This window comes from Thamnophis sirtalis, unplaced genomic scaffold, assembly GCF_051295495.1.
Source record: "Thamnophis sirtalis isolate CommonGarterSnake01/CBP01778 unplaced genomic scaffold, rThaSir2_p1.2 scaffold_8, whole genome shotgun sequence".
In the NCBI taxonomy this organism is placed as follows: domain Eukaryota; kingdom Metazoa; phylum Chordata; class Lepidosauria; order Squamata; family Natricidae; genus Thamnophis; species Thamnophis sirtalis.
The window spans coordinates 58,764,146-58,785,703 of NW_028261388.1; the positions used below are offsets into that span (position 1 = coordinate 58,764,146).

Sequence of the window (21,558 nt, forward strand, 5' to 3'; positions counted from 1 at the left end):
TCTTTGATAGGTAAAGAAATAATTTCTTCATAAACCAGTACTAGCCTTTTGAGTTTCTAGTATAAGAAACTATACAGAGACAAGAATACCTTATTCCCTTATTGTAGTTTGATAGAATAATGGAATTTTGGAATCTTGTCTAAATTTCTGTCTGATCCAGCTGAAAATCAACGCATGATTATTTTGAGTGTTTTTTGTGCTTTCTTCCATTTCAGGACTATAATTTCTTCTCCAAATTCAGTCCCCCTTTCCTTCATTAATACTGTCTCATACCTTTCCCAGGCTCTAACATTTACACAGAAATGATGTGTTAGAATGCTGCATTTTAATGAATTCAATAATTCATTTGATAATAGTGAAACTAAATTGTCAAAATGTTAGCCCCCACATATAACAAAGAAATTGGCCAATAACTTTCCACAAGATATGTCATAATTTCACTTTCAGAATTATTTATTATATATAAAAACATTACTGAAGGAAGGAAAGGAAGTTTTTTTTTCTAAATTGCATCTTTGGAAACTTATAGCAACTTAGAAACAAGAAAACCAATAAACATTTTCTATCAGTCTATAAAAAAATTATTGGGATCATAGTTACATTGTTTCATTTTGTTTTTACATAAATTCAAAAATTGAGCTGCCATTGTCTTATAAAAAAAGCATCAATCCATACATTTTCTGAGCAAATAGAGTATGGAATTTTTGGATGCAGCATATAGTTTCTTTTTTCCTTCCCAGACATACCACTGAAATAGGTAGAAAGTTGATGATGAGTGGATGCTCTTATATATTGTGATTTTAGTGTTAATTATCTCTAATTGACATTGCTTGACACAGGAGAGAAACTGCTGTGGTCTCAATTTAAATTGAGACTGCTGTGTTCTCCAATATTTTCAACTGGATTATAAAGAATATTAAATATATACTTCAACTGGTATAATACATATAGTCCTTGGTTTATGACCACAATTAAGACCAACGTTTCTATTGCTAAGCAAGACAGTTAAGTAGGTTTTGCCCCATTTTATGACATTTCTTACCACATTTGTTAAGTGAATCACAGCAGATGTTAAGTTAGTAACACAGTTGTTAAGTGAACCTGGTTTCTGCATTACTTTGCTTGTCAGAAAATCAGTGACTCCGAGACACTGCAACCATACAAATACATGAGAGTTGCCAAGCGTCCAAATTTTGATCATGTGATCATGGGGATGCTGCAACAGTCGTAAGTGAAAAATGCTCATGTCACTTTTTTAGTGTAATTGTAACTTTGGTCACTTAACGAATGGTTAGCAGTCAAGGACTAATAGTATGTCTTTGTAATTACCAAGATAATCTTGTAGGGAATATTATATATATTTACTGTGGATCTTTTATTTTGCATCATATTTCAGCAATACTACAATTTATTAAGTCCAAACAGCTTTGTCATTGACTAAGTGAAGCAATTATCTCAGATAGCCGATACTGAGAGCAATGATAGCAGCCTTCCAGATGATTTTGGAAACAGTAGATGGCAAAACCCTAACTCTAACTTGATGGTATTCAATTACAAGTTCATTCTGTTTCTGTACATGAAATTGAGTGAGAGAGCTAACCGTTCCATTACGTTGTCTCTGTTTATCTTTCTTCTAAATAAATAAACCATCATTATTCCAAGAACTCAAGACTTTTGATCACACTACAGTCATGTGAGGAAAGTGCCAAAATATTGCAAAATCATACAGTGAACTTCATGGCTCATTTGGAATTTGAACCAGTGGTGGGATACAACTGGTACCGTTTTGATACGGTGCTCTGGAGGGCCCACCTGCCCTTCTTACCTGTATTTGAGCTGATCGGGGCTTCCGTGAACGGAGCCTACAGTGCCTGCGAGACGCTCCACCAAGCAGCTGGAGCGTTTGGGGCAGTAAGTACGTATGCGCACGCTGCACACATGCTGTGCGCATGCATGTGGTGGACACCCAGCCCCATTGCACCATACCGTTTGCAATGGGATCTGGAACCCACCACTGATTTGAACCTATATCTTCCTAGTCCAAACATTACTTAGCCCACCTTTAATATAGGAGAATACATACAGAAGTTACTCATGAATTCTCAATATATATTCATTTGTTTTGGGATTTGAGAAGAGAAAAGCCTCTGGCCAAACTTTTCAGAAATTTTGCATTTAAGAATTTAGAAACGCCAATAATTTTTCCTATTTCAGACTGTTTCTCCAAAATTGTATTGTGTTTTGAGATAAAATCATTGGTTAGTGATTTCGCTATAAAGCCTGTATGTTTTTCTTGTCTTCTACCAGAAAGATGACAAGAGCTGCTAACAATCTAAATTTCAATTAGTATAAATTTTGAATAATTTAGAAAATAATTTAAAAGTGTCCACTTCTGAATATTAACATTACTTTGAAAGTCAGTTTCATGTTTCAAAAATACTTTTTCATTACTTTTTATATGCAGTATGGATGGTGCAGATCTCTGCTTTGAAATTGTAAAGAGAGCAGATGCTGGTTTTGTGTACAGTGAAGCCGTAGCCAGGTATGTTGTCTTACTTTAATTCTGTGCTGGGAAGAATGAATAATAATTAACATTTGTCTGATAGCTAACACTATAAGCAGCATTATTATAAGATAATCAGTCCGGAAAACTTATATAGGTAGTCTTTGTTTAGAGACCACAGTTGGGACCAGCAACTCAGTCATTAAGTGAAGCAGTCACTAAGTAAAACAGCAGCTAAGCTTATGATCCTACATCAGCTTTCCTTTGCTTTACAGACCGGCAAAGATAGTAAATATGACGATTGATTGCAAAGTTACTTTTTCATCACTGAACAGTCACTAAATGAGGACTACCTATATTCAATAAGTATTCTTTTAAAGATTAATACATGTTGAAGAAAGAAACTATGACTAGTAATGTTTTAAAAAGCAAAATATGTTATTATTTTAATTTTAGTTCTCAGTTATTTTAAATAATTGTGAAAAGATATCTCAAAAGTTTATAATTAAATTGTACTATTATTAGATTCATCATTATCAGTTACACTTCTAAATCTCCAATTAACAAAAGAACTTAATCAAGGCAAAGTGAAGCACTTTTAAATTAGGAGCATAAGAGGCTAGGATCTGACCTAGATTTGATTACTGTATTTTTCGGAGTATAAGACACACCTTTTTCCCTCAAAAAAGAGGCTGAAAATCTGGAGGCTTTTTTAAACAGTTAAGCACTAAGCAGAGTCATCCACTCTGGCAGCAACTAGCTCAGCCCGACCTCAGCTCTTGCCTTTTTTCTTTTACATTTTTTTTCTTTTCATGATGGCAGGCAAGAGCAGAGTTGAAATCCTCTCTGAAACAGCTGGAAAAGTTACGCGTGGTTCGGAGGGAGGGGGAGGAATTCAAACTTGATCCTCAAGTGTAGATTCCTCTCCAAGTGTAGTTTGATTGCATGCAGACCCACGTTGCCTTTTCAAAAACACACACACACATATACACACAGAGCTGGATAAAACTATATAAGCCCAGCTTCACTGATTACAAGATTGAAAAGGCAACGTGGCTCCACTTGCAATCAAAGGCTCAGATTGGAAGGCAGCAGGGGAATGGGGATGTGTGTGGCAGAGGAGCTGCTTTCAAGCCATTGGAAAATATATCCAATCCAACTTCTGTGTTTGTGTTTGTTTGAGAATGAGTGAGAGAGGGATCCAACTTCTCTCTGTGCGTGTGTCTGTTTGAGAGAGGGGGGAGGGAGGAAGGAGGGGGAGGGAGAAGAAAAAGAATGAAGGAAACTTCGCAAAGGAGAAAAACAAATGCTGTCACTCTAAATCGGAACTGAACATGCTGGCTGTGGAATTCTGGGAGTTGAAGTCCACAAGTCTAAAAAAAATTGAAACCCCTGTGTCAGTGCCTCACCAGCCATAAATCTCACCGCACGTCACTGATGTTTACATACTTATTTTTGGAGTATAAGATGCACTGGAGTATAAGACGCAACAAGATTTTGAAGAGGCAAAAAGGGGGGAGGGTTGCACTTTGCAAACCTCCCAAAACCAGCCTGTTTTTTGCAAAAACAGGCCCGTTTTTTAAAAAAAGGGGGGGCATGAATAGCCCTCTGGAGGTTTGTAGAGTGCTCGGGGGGAGCAAAAATGACAAAAAATGGCCTGTTATTTGCTCATTTCTGCCCTCCCTAGCCCCCAGGAGCTCTCTGAAAGCCTCCATAAGGCTATGCATGGCCATTTTGGTGAAGGGGGTGGGGTTTCGGGAGGCAAAAAACTGCTGTATTCAGTGTTTAAGACTTACCCAGATTTTCAGCCTCTTTTTTGAGAGAAAAAAAGTGTGTCTTATACTCTGAAAAATACGGTAAGTGGGATTTATTGGGGGGGGCATGTACATGTACACAGAACTTGGTATTATCAAACTTCCACAATTTAGGTTTAATAATCTCCTACTGGTGATTATTATTGGTTTATTTATTGGGCTATAAGGTAAAGGTTCCCCGGCACATGCGTGCTAGTCGTTTCCGGCTCAAGGGGCAGTGCTCATCTCTGTTTCTAAGCCGAGAAACCAGCACTGTCTGAAGACATCTTCGTGGTCATGTGGCCAGAAAGACTAAACTCCGAATGCACACGGAGCGCTGTTACCTTCCAACCAAAGTGGTCCCTATTTTTCTACTTGCATTTTTTATGTGCTTTTAAACTGCTAGGTTGGCAGAAGCTGGGACAAGTAACGAGAGCTCACTCCGTTATGCGGTGCTAGGGATTCAAACCACTGAACTTGCAGACATGATCAACAAGCTGAGTGTCTTAGCCACTGAGCCACTGCATCCCCCTTATTAGGCTAGATAACCTAACTAATATTTTGAGAGTTGATATTGACTAAAATATGGACAGTCCTACCACTTTCTTGAAGAATCCCAATTTTCAATCAAACAGTACAAATATTGAAACTTTCTGTTCTTTGGTAAAAATGTTAATAAAAAAAAGTAAATGAACCTGGATTTTGGCAAAAGGCAGATTGACCTGCAGAAAAGTAAGGTATTTGATTACTTCCTTGAAGGTATTGAATATTGTTATTTGAATTGTTTAGATAAAGTTTAGGTATTTGTTTATTTAATCCCATCTTGAGGCTACCAGGTGGCTTTCAAATAAAAGAAGCAATACATATAAAAGAGAACATAGCTGAACCGAAGAGCTAAGCTAAGCTAAGCATGCATGGTTCCTTAGCCATCTTATCCTAAGGCTCTGGAGTTCAGTAATTTAGTAATTATCAGAATGTCGTAAGAACGGAGGTTGTAACAAATTCATATATCATTTAAGAGGACAGATGTTATAACTTAATAAGTGTGCCTCATGATAATGACTGTTTGATGAACAGGATCCAGAGCGCACTCAAACTTCTTGATTGCGCCACATGGGAAGAAACAATTGGAGATTGGGCCTGGCTATCACTGACTGTGTCATGCAGGTCTTTAAAGATAATAACCTGCACTTTGAATTTCATCTGAAAGCCAGTTGGTAAACAGTGAAGTTATGTGGGCATAACATGCTGCTCCCATCACTGCCTGGATTCTAGACTAACTGTAGCTACTATATCACCTTCAAAGGCAGCTCTATTAGGCCTCATTACATTAATCCAGGGAGCAGGTAAGCATAACATGATTTACTGACTGAAGAGCCTTTGAGTCCATGGGAGGGTACAAATTGTGTACCAGACATACCTATGCAAAGACACTCTTAGTCACAACTGTGGCCACACCTGTTCTCAAGTTAATGCATATGAACTTGAAATGTAAGATCTATGAATCAAGGTAAGCTAAATGTGGTGAAACATGAAATGGCAAGATTGAACATTGACATCTTGAGAGCCTATGAATTAAAATGGATAGGAATGGGAAGATTTTATTCAGATGGCCATTATATCTATTACTGTGGGCAAGAATCCCTTAGAAGAAACGGACTAGCCTTCTTGGTCAATAAAAGAGTGGGAAAAGCACTACTGGGATACAATCTCAAAAATGACAGAATGATCCCACGGCAAACCATTCAACATCTCAATAATCCAAATCTGTGCCCCAATCATTGATCCGAAGAGACTGAAGTTGATCAGTTCTATGAAGTTCTATAACACCTTCTAGAACTCCCTAACATCAAAAGATTTTCTTTCATCATAGGGGATTGGAATGCTAAAGCAGAAAGTCTAAAGGTAACCGGAATAACAGGCAAGTTTGATCTTGGAATACAAAATGAAGCAGAACAAAAGCTAAGAGTTATCTAGAAAACCTGCTGCTCATAATAAATACTCTTTTCCAACAACCAAGAGGTGATTCCAGGTGGTCAATACTGAAATTTGATTAATTATATACTCCACAGTCAAAGATGGAGAAGTTATATACAGTCAATAAAAACAAAACCTGGAGCTCAGATCATGGGCTTTACTGCAAAAGTCAGGCTTAAATTGAAGAAAGTAGGGGAAATCACTAGGCATGATCTGAATTGTAACCTTTATGAATATACAATGGAGGTGGTGAATAAGTTTAAGGAATCAGATTTGATAGAAAAGTGCCTAAAGAACAGTGAACTAAGAACATTGTACAAGGAATCATTTACAATGACACCCCCCCCCCAAAAAAAAAGGAATGAAGAAAGCAAAGTGGCTGTCTGATGTGGCTTTATAAATAGCTGAGGAAAGAAGGAAAGTGAAAGGCATGCTTCTGTTTTTTGTTAATAGACTGACTGAGTGCTCATTTGTTCTAAACCCCTTTTCTTAATTACAAATGTAAACTTTCATTCTTTACTTTGGAGCTTTAAAACACTTTCTCTTTCGCCATAACAAAAGTGGACGCATGAGGAGGTGGGGGTTTTTTGCAGTGAAAGTGACTTGATCTGATTTATATCACATTTTTACTTTAAGGATTTTCCATATTGTTAGTCTTTGTAAAAGAACTCTGTTGAACTCTGTCATTTTATTTTTGTACATATCTTTTTATTTTAAAAAAGACTTTTATTCTCTTTGTGAGAATAAATGATAGAGAATAATAATTCTCTATAATAAATGTGAGAATGATAATTTTGTGAGAATTATCTTAGTTGGTTCTGTGGTTACTTTATTATGAAATATCCATTTTCTCTGTCCTTGAAAAAGAACTGTTTACACTGTGCTGTGAAATTTGGTTATAAGGGATTTGTACTACGTTGAAATCAAATCAACACTAAATTAAGGACTTTGACTCTTTATATATTCTTTACAATGCCCCCCAAAAGAGAGATAAAGGAGAGATGGGATTCAGTGTTTTTAACATTAGAGCCTCTTTGGAAATTTTTGCAAAAAATGTTTGCCAACTTGCAAGTTTTTAATGAAAAAAATAGATGAAAAGAGACGATTCATTGGAAAAGACCCTGATGTTCGGAAAGATTGAAGAAAAAGGGAGAAGGGTACAGCAAAGGATGAGATGGTTAGATAGAGTAATTTGTGCAATGAACATGAATGTGGGCAAACACCAGGAGATAGGGAAGTGACTGAACAATAATAACAACTGTTCCTTCCTCTCCAAAAGTGCACAAAAGAAAATTTAATAGAAAAAGGTACAGTGCTTTTAGCAAACCACAAGAGTTTTCCCATGTATAACAAAAAGTAGCATTCTGCAGGAATTATAGAAAGGTACTGAAGGTTGAAAACAATTATTACAAATTTTAAAAAATTCTAAAGTTATGTCTTCATAGTATACAACCTGACACTATGCATAAAAGATTGAAATATACAATTAACTGAACTTATACAGAGCTTTAAAGGATTAGTTAAAAAAAACCCCAAAGATTATACTTTAAAAGCAGTATTCCTAATCAAATTTTACTTTTCAGAGTAGCAATTTTTGCAAACATATTTTCTGTTTCTAAATCATTTCTTGACCTCTTGCTTCCCTGAAATAGTGACATTCAATTGATTTCCAGTTCCTTTTTGTGCTTATAGCAATAGCAATAGCAGTTAGACTTATATACCGCTTCATAGGGCTTTCAGCCCTCTCTAAGCGGTTCACAGAGTCAGCATATTGCCCCCAACAACAATCCGGGTCCTCATTTTACCCACCTCGGAAGGATGGACTTATACCTAATGGACAGTTTACCAAACTATTATAGTTAGTTATAAAACTATAACTCTGTACCCTAATAGATATATCCTGAGAGATTCTAGGGCATAACTTCTTCTCTCCCTGCCCAGTCCAGTTGATGATTGCACAGTCTCTTAATCTGAGTTTCTTTCTGGAATATACTATCTCCTCCCTGGAAAAGTTCTATGCTGCCAAGCTTCCCCACCACTGTTTCTCCAAGTGCACATTCACTATATTGCCTTTGGGCTTAGACCTGTCAATATATTAATAGATAGTATCCTCCATTACTAGATCATCCTCCCCTACTCTTCCATATGAGCAGTTGTGTTCGTTAAATATTTCTGCCACTATATTTTCTTCCCTTGACTCAGAGATGAGTTCCTCCCAGTACAGTCTGGTACGCCAGGAGTGGTAGTGAAAATCTTGCGTACCGAATAGGACCAGTAGCGATGGTGGCCTGGCCACACTCCCCTACCATCGAAAGAAAGAAACAGCCAAGGAAGGGAGAGGAGCAGAGGCCTTGTCTGTTGGAAGAAGCGCCCGCGCTTCGTTCTCTTTGAGAGCTGCCTTGCTTGCCATGGGAGAAATCAGGGGGAGAGAGGGAGGAGAAAGCCGAGCTTCTGCTAGGGATGGCCTCCTCCTACTCTCCCCCTGATTTCTCCCCAGCTGCACTCGCAGAGGAAGGAGGCAGGGATGCTGGCCGGCACTCACTTCCTTTACCGCTCACCACAGCTGCCCCTAAGGCCCACCAGCTGCAGTCCCACTGGCTGCAGCCCCGCCTGTACTGCTTAGTTGGGTGGCTGGCCGGAAAGCAGCAAGGGCGCTCGCCCCCTCACTGCTTTCCTGGCCAGCCACCCAGCTAAGCAGGGCAGGTGGGGTTGCAGCTGGCAGGCTGCAGGGGTGGTGGTGGTGAGCAGTAAGGGAAGCGAGCGCCAGCCAGCATCACTGTCTCCTTCCTCCGAGAGCTATGGCAAGGCGGCCCCAGGTGCCATCCGGGGACAACCCCTCAGAGGCATCACTATTCGGCCTGAAATAAAGAGAAAGGAGTCTCTGGTGGCTGCTGTAGCAGCAGAAGTGGCGGCGGCAGCTGAAACACAATCCATGGCAGTCAGTTCTGGCTCTCCCTTCCCCGAGCATGTCCCGTTGCTTCTGGTGCCACTTTTGGTGAATCCGGCTCAGCGGTGGGGCCCTTTTCCAATAAGGATGGCGGGAAGGACTACAGCTGGGTTTTGTCAAATTGGATTGGTCCAAAGACCGAGGGAAATTTCTTTAAGTATCCTCTTTTCCCCATTGGCTCCCAATTTCATCTCAGTTTTTGGTCCAAGCACTGGTTTTGGCTCCATTCGAGGAAATAGTGCAGTTATTCTAAATTGGTCTAAATTGATTAATTTTATTGATTGACTTTTCCAAATTTACAAATTGTTGTGCTGCTGGCCACAGAGACCTTATTTACTGTCTCATGAGGAGGTAGGAGAGACTTTCTGGCATTTCTCTCCTACCTCTGAGCCTTGAGGAGTTCTGTCTGGTCCCTGGGTGTTTGGGGGTGACAGGCTTCGTCGGAGCAGCGAAGGAGAGCGACTGCAGGGACTCCGACATGTGCAGAGGCTGAAAAACCACGCTGCATCCCCAACAGCCGCGTCACGGCTCCAACAGGTGCGCCATGGCTTGGAGAAGATAGCCGCATAGAAATGATCACGCTAGGTTACCGTCCCCTTCAGTGGTCAGCGAAGGATCCATTCTGGGGGAGGATACACACCAGGATATGAGGTTCTCAACAAAGACACCATCCCTCCTGATCCCCCAGCCTTCCCTGGCCTTTTTTTGCCACCTATGTTTAAGACCCTTTATTTCTTGAGGTGATCAAAAACTAGTGGGCCTGTCCTTCACCTTACCCAATCCTGGGAGTAATGATCGCTGCTTCTATAATATGGAGCAAGTGTTCTCCCAGGCCCTCCAGTTGCCCATGGTAGATACACCAGTAGCAGCTCTAGGCACTTCTTCCATAGTAGTGTTAGGGGACGTGGCCAACAAGTTGAAACCGGAGGATAAGCATGCGGAACCTACCTTGTGTAAGAACTTCAACACTTCCGCCTGGGCGATTAAATGACGTGGCGACCTCTTATTTTCCAGGGCGCTGCTCAGGAGAGTCCAAGCAAGGGTTAAATACAGCCAAACTGCCCAGAACTGAATTAAAACTTTAAGCCACGCCTCTGGTACTGAATATCTCCAGTTTTTTTCAATTCAGCTAGCCCAGTGGACGCACTTAACACCCAGGCGCCTCTTGGAACTCAGGCAGCTGTCGGGGAAGCGCACGGGTCAGAATTCCGACGCCAGCGCTGCCGTGACCCCCACTGGGGGGGGGGGAATTCCCTGCTGAGGCTCTTGTGGCCGGCGTCCGTGCCTTCTGGTGGCCGGCGTGCGGTCTGGTTCCTAAGGGCTCTGGATTGCTTTGGCGGCAAGGTTTAAATAGCGTTAGTTGCTTCCTGCCGCCATTTTGGAGCCACTTGTGGTTTTGATTTTTCCTCAAACTGTGTGCCGCAGCTGCCTGCAGCCTGACTCACGGCAGGAGCCGCGCAGTGCCTTTTTCTGTCCGGCCTGGCTGGCAATTTGGCTCGTGTTCTTTCACCAGAGCGGCAAGGATTGGGGCTTACCGGTCACGAGCCTTTGATTCTGCGGGCACTGGGAGCTGTTTACGCTCACGCTTAACATCAGGTGGCAACTAATTGGTGCCATGACGTCTCTCCTGAGCGTTCTGTTGGTCTGCAAGGGCTTTGCAAGGTGGTGAGTGGAGGTAGTCCCTGGTTTATCAGCTAGGCCATCGTTTATCATATGGCTGATCAGATTCCTGAAGACCCCACCCAAGCAGGCTACCCCTCCAGGGCTTTCTCCAGGCAGGCCCGACCTCAGGGTTCACCCCATGGGGGACCTAGGGCCTAACCTTTCGGTTGAGATGCAGGAGGTTATTAATAGGGCCATTTCCCAGGGCATTGAAGCTGGCATGTTGCACAAGGGCAAATGCACCCGCAAGACTAAACATTTGGAGCCCCAGCCAGTTCCTAGGACCGCCTCTCCCCCATGTATCTCGCATTCTCCCCATTCCTCTTCGGGCTCCGAGGATTCGGACTGGGAGGAGGGGGAGGACATTCTTCCTATACAAGAGGCTGAGTTTCTGGGGAGGAAGGTGCTGCTACTGAAAAGCCCACGTCTTTGGGCCTATTTAAGATTGCCAATTTCAAAACCATTTTGGATAAGGCCAAGTTAGCCACCGGTGTGGGGTCTACACCACCTGTTCAGGCTCCTGCTGAGCCAGATGATTTATCTGGGGATTTGTTTGAGGAGCCTGTCTCAGCCCAGGAGATCATTCCTATTCCCAAACTTTTTCTTAATTTGGTTCAGAAGCAATGGGCTCAACCAGCTACCATGACTACCCCCAGAAGCAGATAAGAGGCTGTACACTATGGATGCCAGCCTGGAGGATTTACTTAAGTTGTCACCTATCGATCCTCCTGTAGCAGCCCTTACCTCGATGTCAGTGCTTCCGCCTGATCTCTTGGAGGGTCTCAAGGCGGAGGATAAGAAATCTGAAAATGCCTGCCATAAGACACATCAGGCAGCTGCATGGATGATTAAGACATCCGCCTTGGCTTCCTTTCTTTCCAGGGTCACCCTCCTCTGGTTGAGGCAGTTAATGGCAAGAATTCCGGTTAAGAATACCCAGTTAAGACAGGATATTAATAAAATCATGGCTGCCACGGAGTATACAGCCGATGCCACCCTCAGTGCGGCTAAGTTCGCTTTTCGGGCCCTGCCAGTTTTCGACGTTCTGAGTCACTGTTCATCTCCTTCCAGCCGTCGTCTCAGGGCAGGAAGGTGTCTTTGTCTACCATTGGTGGGTGGCTTAGGGCCTGCATCGCCCTCGCTCATGTTCTGCAGTCTAAACCGGTACCCAGTCGCATCACAGCGCATTCGACCAGGAGCGCTGCCACCACTGCTGCCTGGGCGACTCGGGCGCCAATCAAGGAGATTTGCAGAGCGGCCACCTGGACTTCCTTATCTCCGTTCGTGCGGAATTATAAGTTGGACAAGTTTGCTTCAGTGGAGGGGGCCTTTGGGAGGCGTGTGCTGCAGGGCATTCATTCCAGCGGAAAGACCCTGACTGCTTCTGCTTCCCGCCCTAATGACATTTACCTTGGGTGTGTCCCTTGCTTGGACTCTCCTGAGCAGTGCCCTGGAAAAGGACCATTGGACTTACCTGAAGGGTCGTTTTCAGGGCGCTGCGAAGGAGAGTCCACCCCACCCTGGGGTCTGGCTCCGCTGTTGTCAGGTTTTTCCTTGGGTTTCCAGTTGGACTTGTTTCTTTTTATGATTGTTTGATTCCATTGTTGGACTTCTCAGCGCGCAACGGTTCCACGTCTTCATTGAAAAAATCTGGAGATATTCAGCACCAGAGGCGTGGCTTAAAGTTTCAATTCAGTTCTGGGCAGTTTGGCTGTATTTAACCCTTGCTTGGACTCTCCTTCGCAGCGCCCTGAAAACGATCCTTCAGGTAAGCTGTAGCCCCTCCCACCACTCTACTGAAAAGACATGTTCATGTAAGGACCAACATTCTTTATCTTGCCATCGCTTAGAGCATCGCTGGCATCAGCTTCTTGCCATCACTGCCGAGCCAAATTCACCAAAAGCGGTGCCAGAAGCAACGGGACATGCTCAGGGAAGGGAGAGCAGGAACTGACAGCCCAAGATTGTGTTTCAGCTGCCACTTCTGCAGCCACCAGAGATTCTTTTCTTGCCGCCAATTTGTTTCAGGCCACAAAGCAATGTTCTGAGGGGCTGCCCCGGATGGCACCTGAGGCCCCCTCGCCTCTTTCTGCCCCACAAAAAAAAGAGCAGCTCCCCTCTCCGCTCTCACTTTCCTCAGCCTACACACTATTCGGAGGGTGGGGGAAAGTGCCCCTTGGCTGCTCCTCCAGGAGGACCACCGCACATTTTCCACGGGTGGGAGGTTGAAAGGGCGACTGCAAGTTAAGAGCGGTGAGGGCTTTTGGCAGTGCAAAAGAGAGACTTCAAAGTCAGTGGAGGTGATGTGTGGCTTGTTCTGATTTTTCCCAGATGCAAAATGCTTTAAAAAATAAAGTTTCAGTTTTGGGATGTGTGTAAAAGGTTAGAGGTGCAAAGGTCTTGTAATTTGACAGTTTTAAGACTTGCGGACTTCAAATTCCAGAGTTCCTGAGCCAACATGACTGGAGGAGGAATTCTGGGAATTGAAGTCCACAAGTTTTAAAGCTGTCAGGTTTGAATACCTCTGGGGAAGTTTTTTGTAAAGGGTTAAGGGTGCAAGGGTCTTGTAACTTGACAGCTTTAAGACTTGCACACTTCAAATGCCTCAGTTTCTGAGCCAACATTTTAGTTGCTAAGCAAGAGTGTTGTTAAGTGAGTTTCACCACATTTTACAAGTTGGCCACTCCTACCCAGTCACATGACTGCCAAGCCACACCCACAAAATAGGCCATGCACACAGAATAGGTAGTAAAAAAATTGAAACCCACCCACAGTTTTAAAACTATACACCAGCAGGATGAAACTATAATATACAAATTTCTTTTGGTATAGCTATTTCAATGATGCATGGTCAATTCTGAGTTCAAAATAACAATTGCACCTAGCCCTACATGTAAGTAATGTTCTCAAGAGCATATATCTTCTTTCTCCAACACAGACCAATGAGTAGTTTGGGTAGTTTCTTATTCAGAAATTCTACCAAATGAGGAGCTTCCTCTGCACTGGGTAGTGACTCTCTCTGAGGCATCAGTTATTTTTGCAATTGCTTTATCTAAGATTGGAGTTGTAATAATATCTGTGATAATGCTGCTCAAATGCATCTATCATTTTTCAGATCACACTGGATTTGGTTTGTGTAATACCATTCCTTGAAGATCCTGAATATAACATTGTACATTTCCCTGTATTTGGACACTTGGTAGTAATTAATTAGCCCCAGGAAAGATTGCACAGTACATGATTTTATTTATAAGTACATACCAGTTCTGGATTCTTTCCTCTACAACAGGGTTGTCAAACTGGTGGCCTGCGGGCCAGATGCATCACATGCAGGCCAAGGCCACCCCAGCTCTGTGAATGGGAAAAACATCACGAAACATCATGTGATCGCAATGTGATGCGAGTTTGACACCCGTGCTCTACAAGTAGTTTTGCAATTTCTTCTGTTAAAGTCAGATTTGGCTTTTATCCCCACATATATTTACTTTAAAAACATTTTGTTGTATCCCTCTTGGTGGATGATGACCCAATATTCTGCCAACTGGGCATGGAATGCATCTTGAAAAGCCTTCACAATCTCTACCTTATGTTAATCTCTAGTTCTCTTATAGAGTTGTGTTCTGACCCCTCTCGTCCCACACCAACACACACTCCGAGCCAAAGATAAGTTACGACATTTAATTAACAGACAGACAGATCCTTGGCAGCAAACCGGCACAGACAAGCTTGGGCAGCAATCCAGCACAGATAAGCCGTGGCAGCAATCCAGCCTGCTAAGCTCACAATAATGTTCTCCAACATTAGTTCCTGCATTGACTTCTGCAAAAGGGCGTGTGCACAAGCAGTCCTTTTATAGTCTGGAGAGGAGCCTAATTACCACCAGCTGAGTGCAATTACCTCCTGTGCTTGTACAACTGTTCCTGACGCCTAGTAGCTCTTCGGTGCCAGGCATCCAGGAACAACTCACTGCTGACGTCAGGATCACACTCCCTTGTCTCCTCCCCACTGGTCCAAGGCTCAGGCGCCTCCTGATGGCCTCTCTGCGCCCTGCTCAGAGTTGGAACCTTGTCCAGGGTCCTCCACATCCTCCAGAGCCAACTCATAGGGCCCCCCTCGCTGTCGGAGTCTGGTGGCAGCTCCAACAGCTCCTGCTGGGCCACAACAGAGTTGTAAGTAGTTCTCCTGAAATGGTCCTGAATCTCTGTTGTTAGTTTTGTCACATTCAGTGTGGCAATTTGATGGCATTCACATGAGCATGCTATGCCATATCTTACTTTCATAGTTATGAGTTGATACTGTATATTTTCTTCCAGTTATAGGCTTTGACCATTTTAAATCTTCTCTTCTGCTATCTTTTTACCCTGAACTCTCCATGGATCTGGACCATTCTCCCTACACTTTATTTATGCAAACGTCATTATTATGTGGATTACACTAAGTTAGGGCAGATGCAATCTTTATCCAGATATTTTTATCTGAACTTGTCTCCTGATCAGATACTTGCTCTTCCTCCATAAAATAAGATTGCTAATTATCTATTTTCATTAATGCACAGGTGACTATTCAAATAGTTAAAATTACACATAAGCAAGTTTTCCTTCCATTCTACAAGTAGTTAGCATCAAGTTCCCCAAAATTTGAAATACAGAGAATAGATCCAAGGGAAAGAGTCTTCATATCATTGTTTTTATTTCAGGTTGTGCCCTCTCTTAACATTTTAATATAATAATAATTTGTTAAATTTATGTGCCTCCTCGTTTCCAGCAACTCTGGTTAGTTACACTAATTACTGTCCTTTCAAACATCAGGAAAAAACCTTTTTGTTTTTACTGAAGTGTTTTAAATAATGTTAAATTAATTAAATACAATTCACAAGGGCATTATGTTGTCTTTTTAGCTCATGTCTGTCTTGTTTTAAACTATATTACTATGATTGAAATGTATGTTAATCTCAACTATAATATTTTGTTAAAAGAATGCTTATTTTTTATTAAATTCTATTGGACTTTGATTTTAAATTGTTTCGATTATATCTTGCTCAGAGAACTCTGAATATAGTGTCACCAATAAATAGCATATGATATTATGGATACTTATTTAGAAGCAACTTTTTCTTACGTGACTTATTTCTGGAGAGAAATGTTACAGCTTTAGGCTTCAAAGTACATGTAATGTAAATAAAGACCCCAATGATTTAGAATTTCTAAAATATAGCGCCCAAACAACCTGAATTTTATGCCTATTTTTTCTTTGCAGTGCTTATAACATATTTGCATGTTTCGTTTTGCAGTCATTACATGAGACAGATATTGGAAGCGCTGCGCTATTGTCATGATAATAATATAATTCACAGGGATGTGAAGGTAAGTCATATAATTACAGGAAAAAATATCTATGTGAGTGTTTGTATTATTTATTGTTGTTTGATTTCTCTGTTTTACTCAGTCAAGGGCACCTATTAATTTGGAGCTTTGGACAGAATAGTAAAACAATTGAACCTTTTCATATGGTAAGGTTCACAAGTACACATATAAAACGTAATATATTATAGCATAATATAATTATATACATTATCTTTTTTCTTTTTAATGAAATTCCTATATCCACTTTGCATTTAGAATGTGAAGTGTTTTGAATTTAAAGCACCAATTTTGAGCTCTATTTAAATTCAAAACATTTTCCATACCCCTTAGTCTAAGAGCTAGAAATGTGTTTTTGTACAGGAGGTCTGTTTATTTCTTTGGGTGTTCTATTATTGAATCCAAATCTGATGCAGTCAAAAATTCTATTTTTTAATCTGTTTACTGTATCTATATCATTTCATAAATAATGCTTGAGTATAATATAGTTGAATAACTTATATTAAAGTATATACTTTGTAACTCTGTACAGTAGTTATAATTACAAAACAAGTGCAGTATAGAAATTGAGGTAGATAATTTACAATTTAAATATAGTTATGGATTATCCACTTAGTGCTGATTTTTAGTGACCACATAAATAGACTTACTTCAAGAAGAGCAGTCCCCAACCCGTCCTTCAGATCGTCCCAACACTACATCCATCACCACTGTAATTCAGTTCATCCATCTTGCCACTGGTCATCCTCTTTCTATCATTTCTTCTACCTTTCTCGGTATTACAGAATTCTCAAGAGAGCCAGTTCTTTGCATAATATATTCAAAGTATGATAATTTGAGCCTTGTAATTTATGCTTCAAGTGAGAACTTTAGATTGATTTACTGTACAATCCATTTGTTTTTTTTGACTGCCCATGCTATTTTATTAAGAGTCTTCTCCAACCCACAAGTTCAAAAATGTCAATTCTCTTTCACTCCCTCTTCAAAATCCAACTTTTGCTTCTATAGGGAGTCAGAAAAAAACTGTTTCCTGCATGATTTTAAACTTTCTCTGTGGCTGCTCCGGCCCTCTGGAACGATCTCCCCGTGGAGATCCGGACCCTCACCACCCTTCCGGCTTTCCGCAAAGCCACTAAGACCTGGCTGTTTCGGCAGGCCTGGGGCTGATGAGTTCCCAGCCCCACTTGAATTATTGCGACTGTTGTTGTGTTTTAATTTGTCTTTTTGGTTTGTTGTGTGTACTCCCCTTCCCCTCTGTTTGTTAGCCGCCCTGAGTCCCTCGGGAATAGGGCGGCATACAAATTGAATAAACATACAAAAAACATACAACATACTTTGTAGATATAGACACATCATAGCATCTGTCTATCTTTTCCAAGGCTTTCATTATTACTATTTCTTTATTTTTTATTATTGTTGTTGTTCAGTTGCGAGTCATACCCAACTCTTCCAACCTCATGGACCATAGCACAACAAGCTCCCCTGTCCTTTATCAACTATTAATATCAACTATTGTTGACAGTTGATCCTAAAATCAGAAAGTATCCACCTTTTCAGTATTTTTATTGTCGGTTCTAAAACTTGCTGCTATATCTGTTATTTTGGTCTTATGTCACTCTTTTGCTGATCTGGAGCATGATTCTCTGTGTTCCATCCATACTATGGTTTTCTATCCTGCATATAGGTTTCTTCTGAAGACAATTAGATGTTCTGGAATTCCCGTTATCCTAAAGACATTCCACAGCTTGACATAGTCAGCATAATCAGTCTAATTGGTAATGCCTAAAGTCAGAGTTTCATTCTTCTCCACATCAAGAATGAAGTTCAAAAGCGGTCTTCATGTGGAAACAAAAGTACTTATGTTCTTTTCTTTAATCAAAATGGACAATTTTGTCATTTCAGCCAACTCCATCAACTTCTGCAACCATTCATCAACAGTAGGAATCAGAGTGTCCTTGGTCATACCATGTTCAAGTGGTCTATGGCTCCCTGCTCGACCATCGCAGATTTCAATGAAATTTGGTGTGAACATGCACACACGTCCCCAATGAACATTGGTAAAGTGTTACGTGTGCCAATGCAATACTTGCAGAGATATAGTCATTTGTTTGACTCCATACAGTGGTGGGTTGCAGGCGGTATGCCCAGGTACGGGGTGCCTGCTAGGAGCAGCGGGTACTGGTACGGTGCTCCGAAGGGCCCACCCGCCTGCCTGAGCTCCTTACCTGTATTTGAGCTCTTCAGCACTTAGGCGCACGGAGCGTACGGTAGCTGCACGATGCTCCACCAAGCAGCTGGAGCTGCACATGTGCATGTGGGCGACGCCGGGCCCCGTTGCATTGTACGGTTGCAACGGGATCCAGAACCCACCACTGACCCCATACCACAGCCTTCTATAGTATGACACTGAGGTTTCAGCAAGTTTGAGACATAATATCTCCGGCAATATTTTGTTGAGAGAAACAAAACTTGGCCATCTTGTACAACATGTTGTGCTCTGTTAAACAAAATTATAAAAACATTCTCATGAGTGATCTCCCATCTAGATAATTTGGAGCAAAGTTGGCAGAAAATGACTGCAGCTCAAAAAAAGGTTTGGCTTTTTTTATCTCTGGAAGGAAAGGTATGAAAAACGTGAAACTTTGTGAGTAATAACTTAGCAACACAAAGTTTTTGAATACAAAAATTCATTCTCCTACTGCTTTTTAATAGTTCACAAATTGAGTGTAACATTGATGGTTTTTGTAAAAATGCCAAAAATAGGGTATTTTCAGCCCACTTTTATCAAAAAAGACTTTCTGGAAACTCTGTTAAATCATTCTAATTAGAAAGAGCATGTTTCAAACCCCCTAAAAAATAGGGTTGGTGTTTCATCACTGACGTATAAAGCCCTAAAAATAGAAACAAAGTTGAGGATGGTGCTATGGCAACGTCACTTGCATTCTATTATTGTTTTGCCTTGTTTGTTTTATAGAGACATCATTACTACTATTATATTGCATTGGTCCATGGTGACATTGTCACTGCCAGTTCAGGCACTTGACCCAGCAACTCCATCTCTATAGGGGGCATGCCCGATAGCCGTGCAATACCAGCCATGGGTGGGTTTCTTGGTTCAGGATCCTAAATCTGTAGTTAGATTTCCTCCTTGAGGTTCGAAAGCCTTGTTTAGGTATCTATAAATTTTGGGGTAAATTTTATATTCGAAAACCACGTGTTGCTAAGTTATTACTCACAAAGTTTCACGTTTCTCATACCTTTCCTTCCAGAGATATAAAAAGCCAAACTTTAACCTGTTTTGAGCCGCAGTCATTTTCAGCCAACTTTGCTCCAAATTATCTAGATGGGAGATCGCTTATGAGAATGTTTTTATCATTTTGTTTAACAGAGCACAACAAGTTGTACAAGATGGCCAAGCTTTGTTTCTCTCAACAAAATATTGCCGGAGATATTGTCTCAAAGTTGCTGAAACCTCAGAGTCATACTGTAGAAGGCTGAGGTATGGGGTCAAACAAATGACTATATCTCTGCAAGTATTGCATCAGCAAATGTAATAATTTACCAATGTTCATGAGGGACGTGTGTGTATGTTCACAGCAAATTTCATAGAAATCCATGATGGTTGAGCAGGGCACTTTTCTGAAATCAGAGCACTTGACATGAAATAACCCTCCTTCCAGTTTTGTGTATACAAGTCTTGCTGTTGTCAACATATATAACAAATTTCCAGTTTTTTTTCTCCAGTTCTTCCATTAAACTCAAAGGAAAAGTTCTGGTTTCATTTTTATCTCCCATTTCCAAAAAAAAATGTATTAAAATATGAATCATACTCCAAAAAAGTTTTTCTTTATCACATGTCTACCATAGATGAGAAAAAGTCCCCTCTTTACTTTTACACTTCCAACATTCATTTGACATACCTTTATACATCTCAGATAATTTATCTGGTGTTAAATACCAACAATACATCATCTTATAAAAATTTTCTTTTAGACTGTATTTCAATTTGTGTTTTAAACTCTTCATCCACAGATTTTCCCATTGTTCAAGCATCACATTACATCCAAATTTCCTTACCCATTGAATCATACAATGTTTTACATGTACATTTTCCAAATTTAATTTCAATAACATTTTATAGATTTTAGCAATAATATGTTCATTTGACTCTGTAAACCGCTTAGAGAGGGCTGAAAGCCCTATGAAGCGGTATATGTCTAACTGCTATTGCTATTCCACATAATAAAATTTATTTTCATTTTTAACAAAGTCAAATCCATAACATTTTTATCCAGTTTAAGCCTTTCTTTCAGTTATTGATAAGTAAACCAATGACAAACATAACTTTCTGATTCAAGTTCTTCCTTCGGCTTTAATATTGGGTCACCAGAGTTGAAAGATAAAATGTTTTCATACATCAACGAGTTTGGCTTTGCCACCATTTCTTTTCTGAAAAAGGCTTCCTGTGGTGACACCCAAAGGGGCAACTTTGTAGAGAGCCTTGTTTTATATTGATTCCAAACTCTTAGTATGGCATGTCTAACAAAATGGCTATTGGAATCAACATTGATTTTAGATTTATCATACCATAAGTAGCTATGCCATTCAAATCTTAATTCATGGCCCTCTAATTCAAGTAACCTCTTATTCTGGAGGCTCACCCATTCTTTTGCCCAGGTCAAGAAACATGCATCAAAGTACAATTTCATATCTGGTAGACTCAACCGCCCTCTTTCCTTAGCATCTTGCAGTAACATATCTAGAAATTAGATATTTTTAATCTAAAAATTAGATATAATTTTTTTTCCATCATATGAACTTAGAACCTGATTTTTTTCCCCTGCCACATGAACTTAGAAATATCCTTCTGCCAGATTATCAGTTGTAAGTATTGGTAACATCTGGAATTAAAAAAATCATCTTTCATACGATGCTAGATGGTAGATCTTTATGGAAATGGCTTGTACATATTATTATGAAAAAGCAAAAAGTTGTGATTTGATGTTAATTCCTTATTTTATTGTAATAGAGTTGGAAGTCAATGCTTTTTTTTCCTTCCTATTTTTCATCACCTCTCTTTCCCCTCCCCCCCGGCTTTTCTATTTATTTTGTATTTTATAATACTTCATAACTCAATAAAAATGTTAATGAATGACATAGTCATCATAATCAAATATCTTTTTCATAACCAAAGAAGTACATATTGGCTTTTCTGCATCCCTTGGCTTTTTGTTATCCAGTGGCATCAACAACAATGTCACTCACGTCTTGACTTTTTCTGAAACTTGGGCAAAGGCCCCCCTGGTCGCAGCCGAC

The 21,558-nt window shown here is 40.6% G+C and overlaps 1 protein-coding gene across 21 annotated transcripts in view; it reads left to right on the top strand.

The window, feature by feature from the left end:
* The window catches only part of CASK (calcium/calmodulin dependent serine protein kinase), a 333,687-nt gene that overhangs the window by 145,183 nt on the left and 166,946 nt on the right, over window positions 1-21,558 (top strand). For all 21 annotated transcript variants that reach the window (XM_087721747.1, XM_087721750.1, XM_087721748.1 and 18 more), the window contains exons 4-5: window positions 2,465-2,542; window positions 16,173-16,245. In XM_087721747.1, the coding sequence (XP_087577873.1) occupies window positions 2,465-2,542; window positions 16,173-16,245 (151 nt within the window). The remainder of the gene's footprint in view (window positions 1-2,464; window positions 2,543-16,172; window positions 16,246-21,558) is intronic.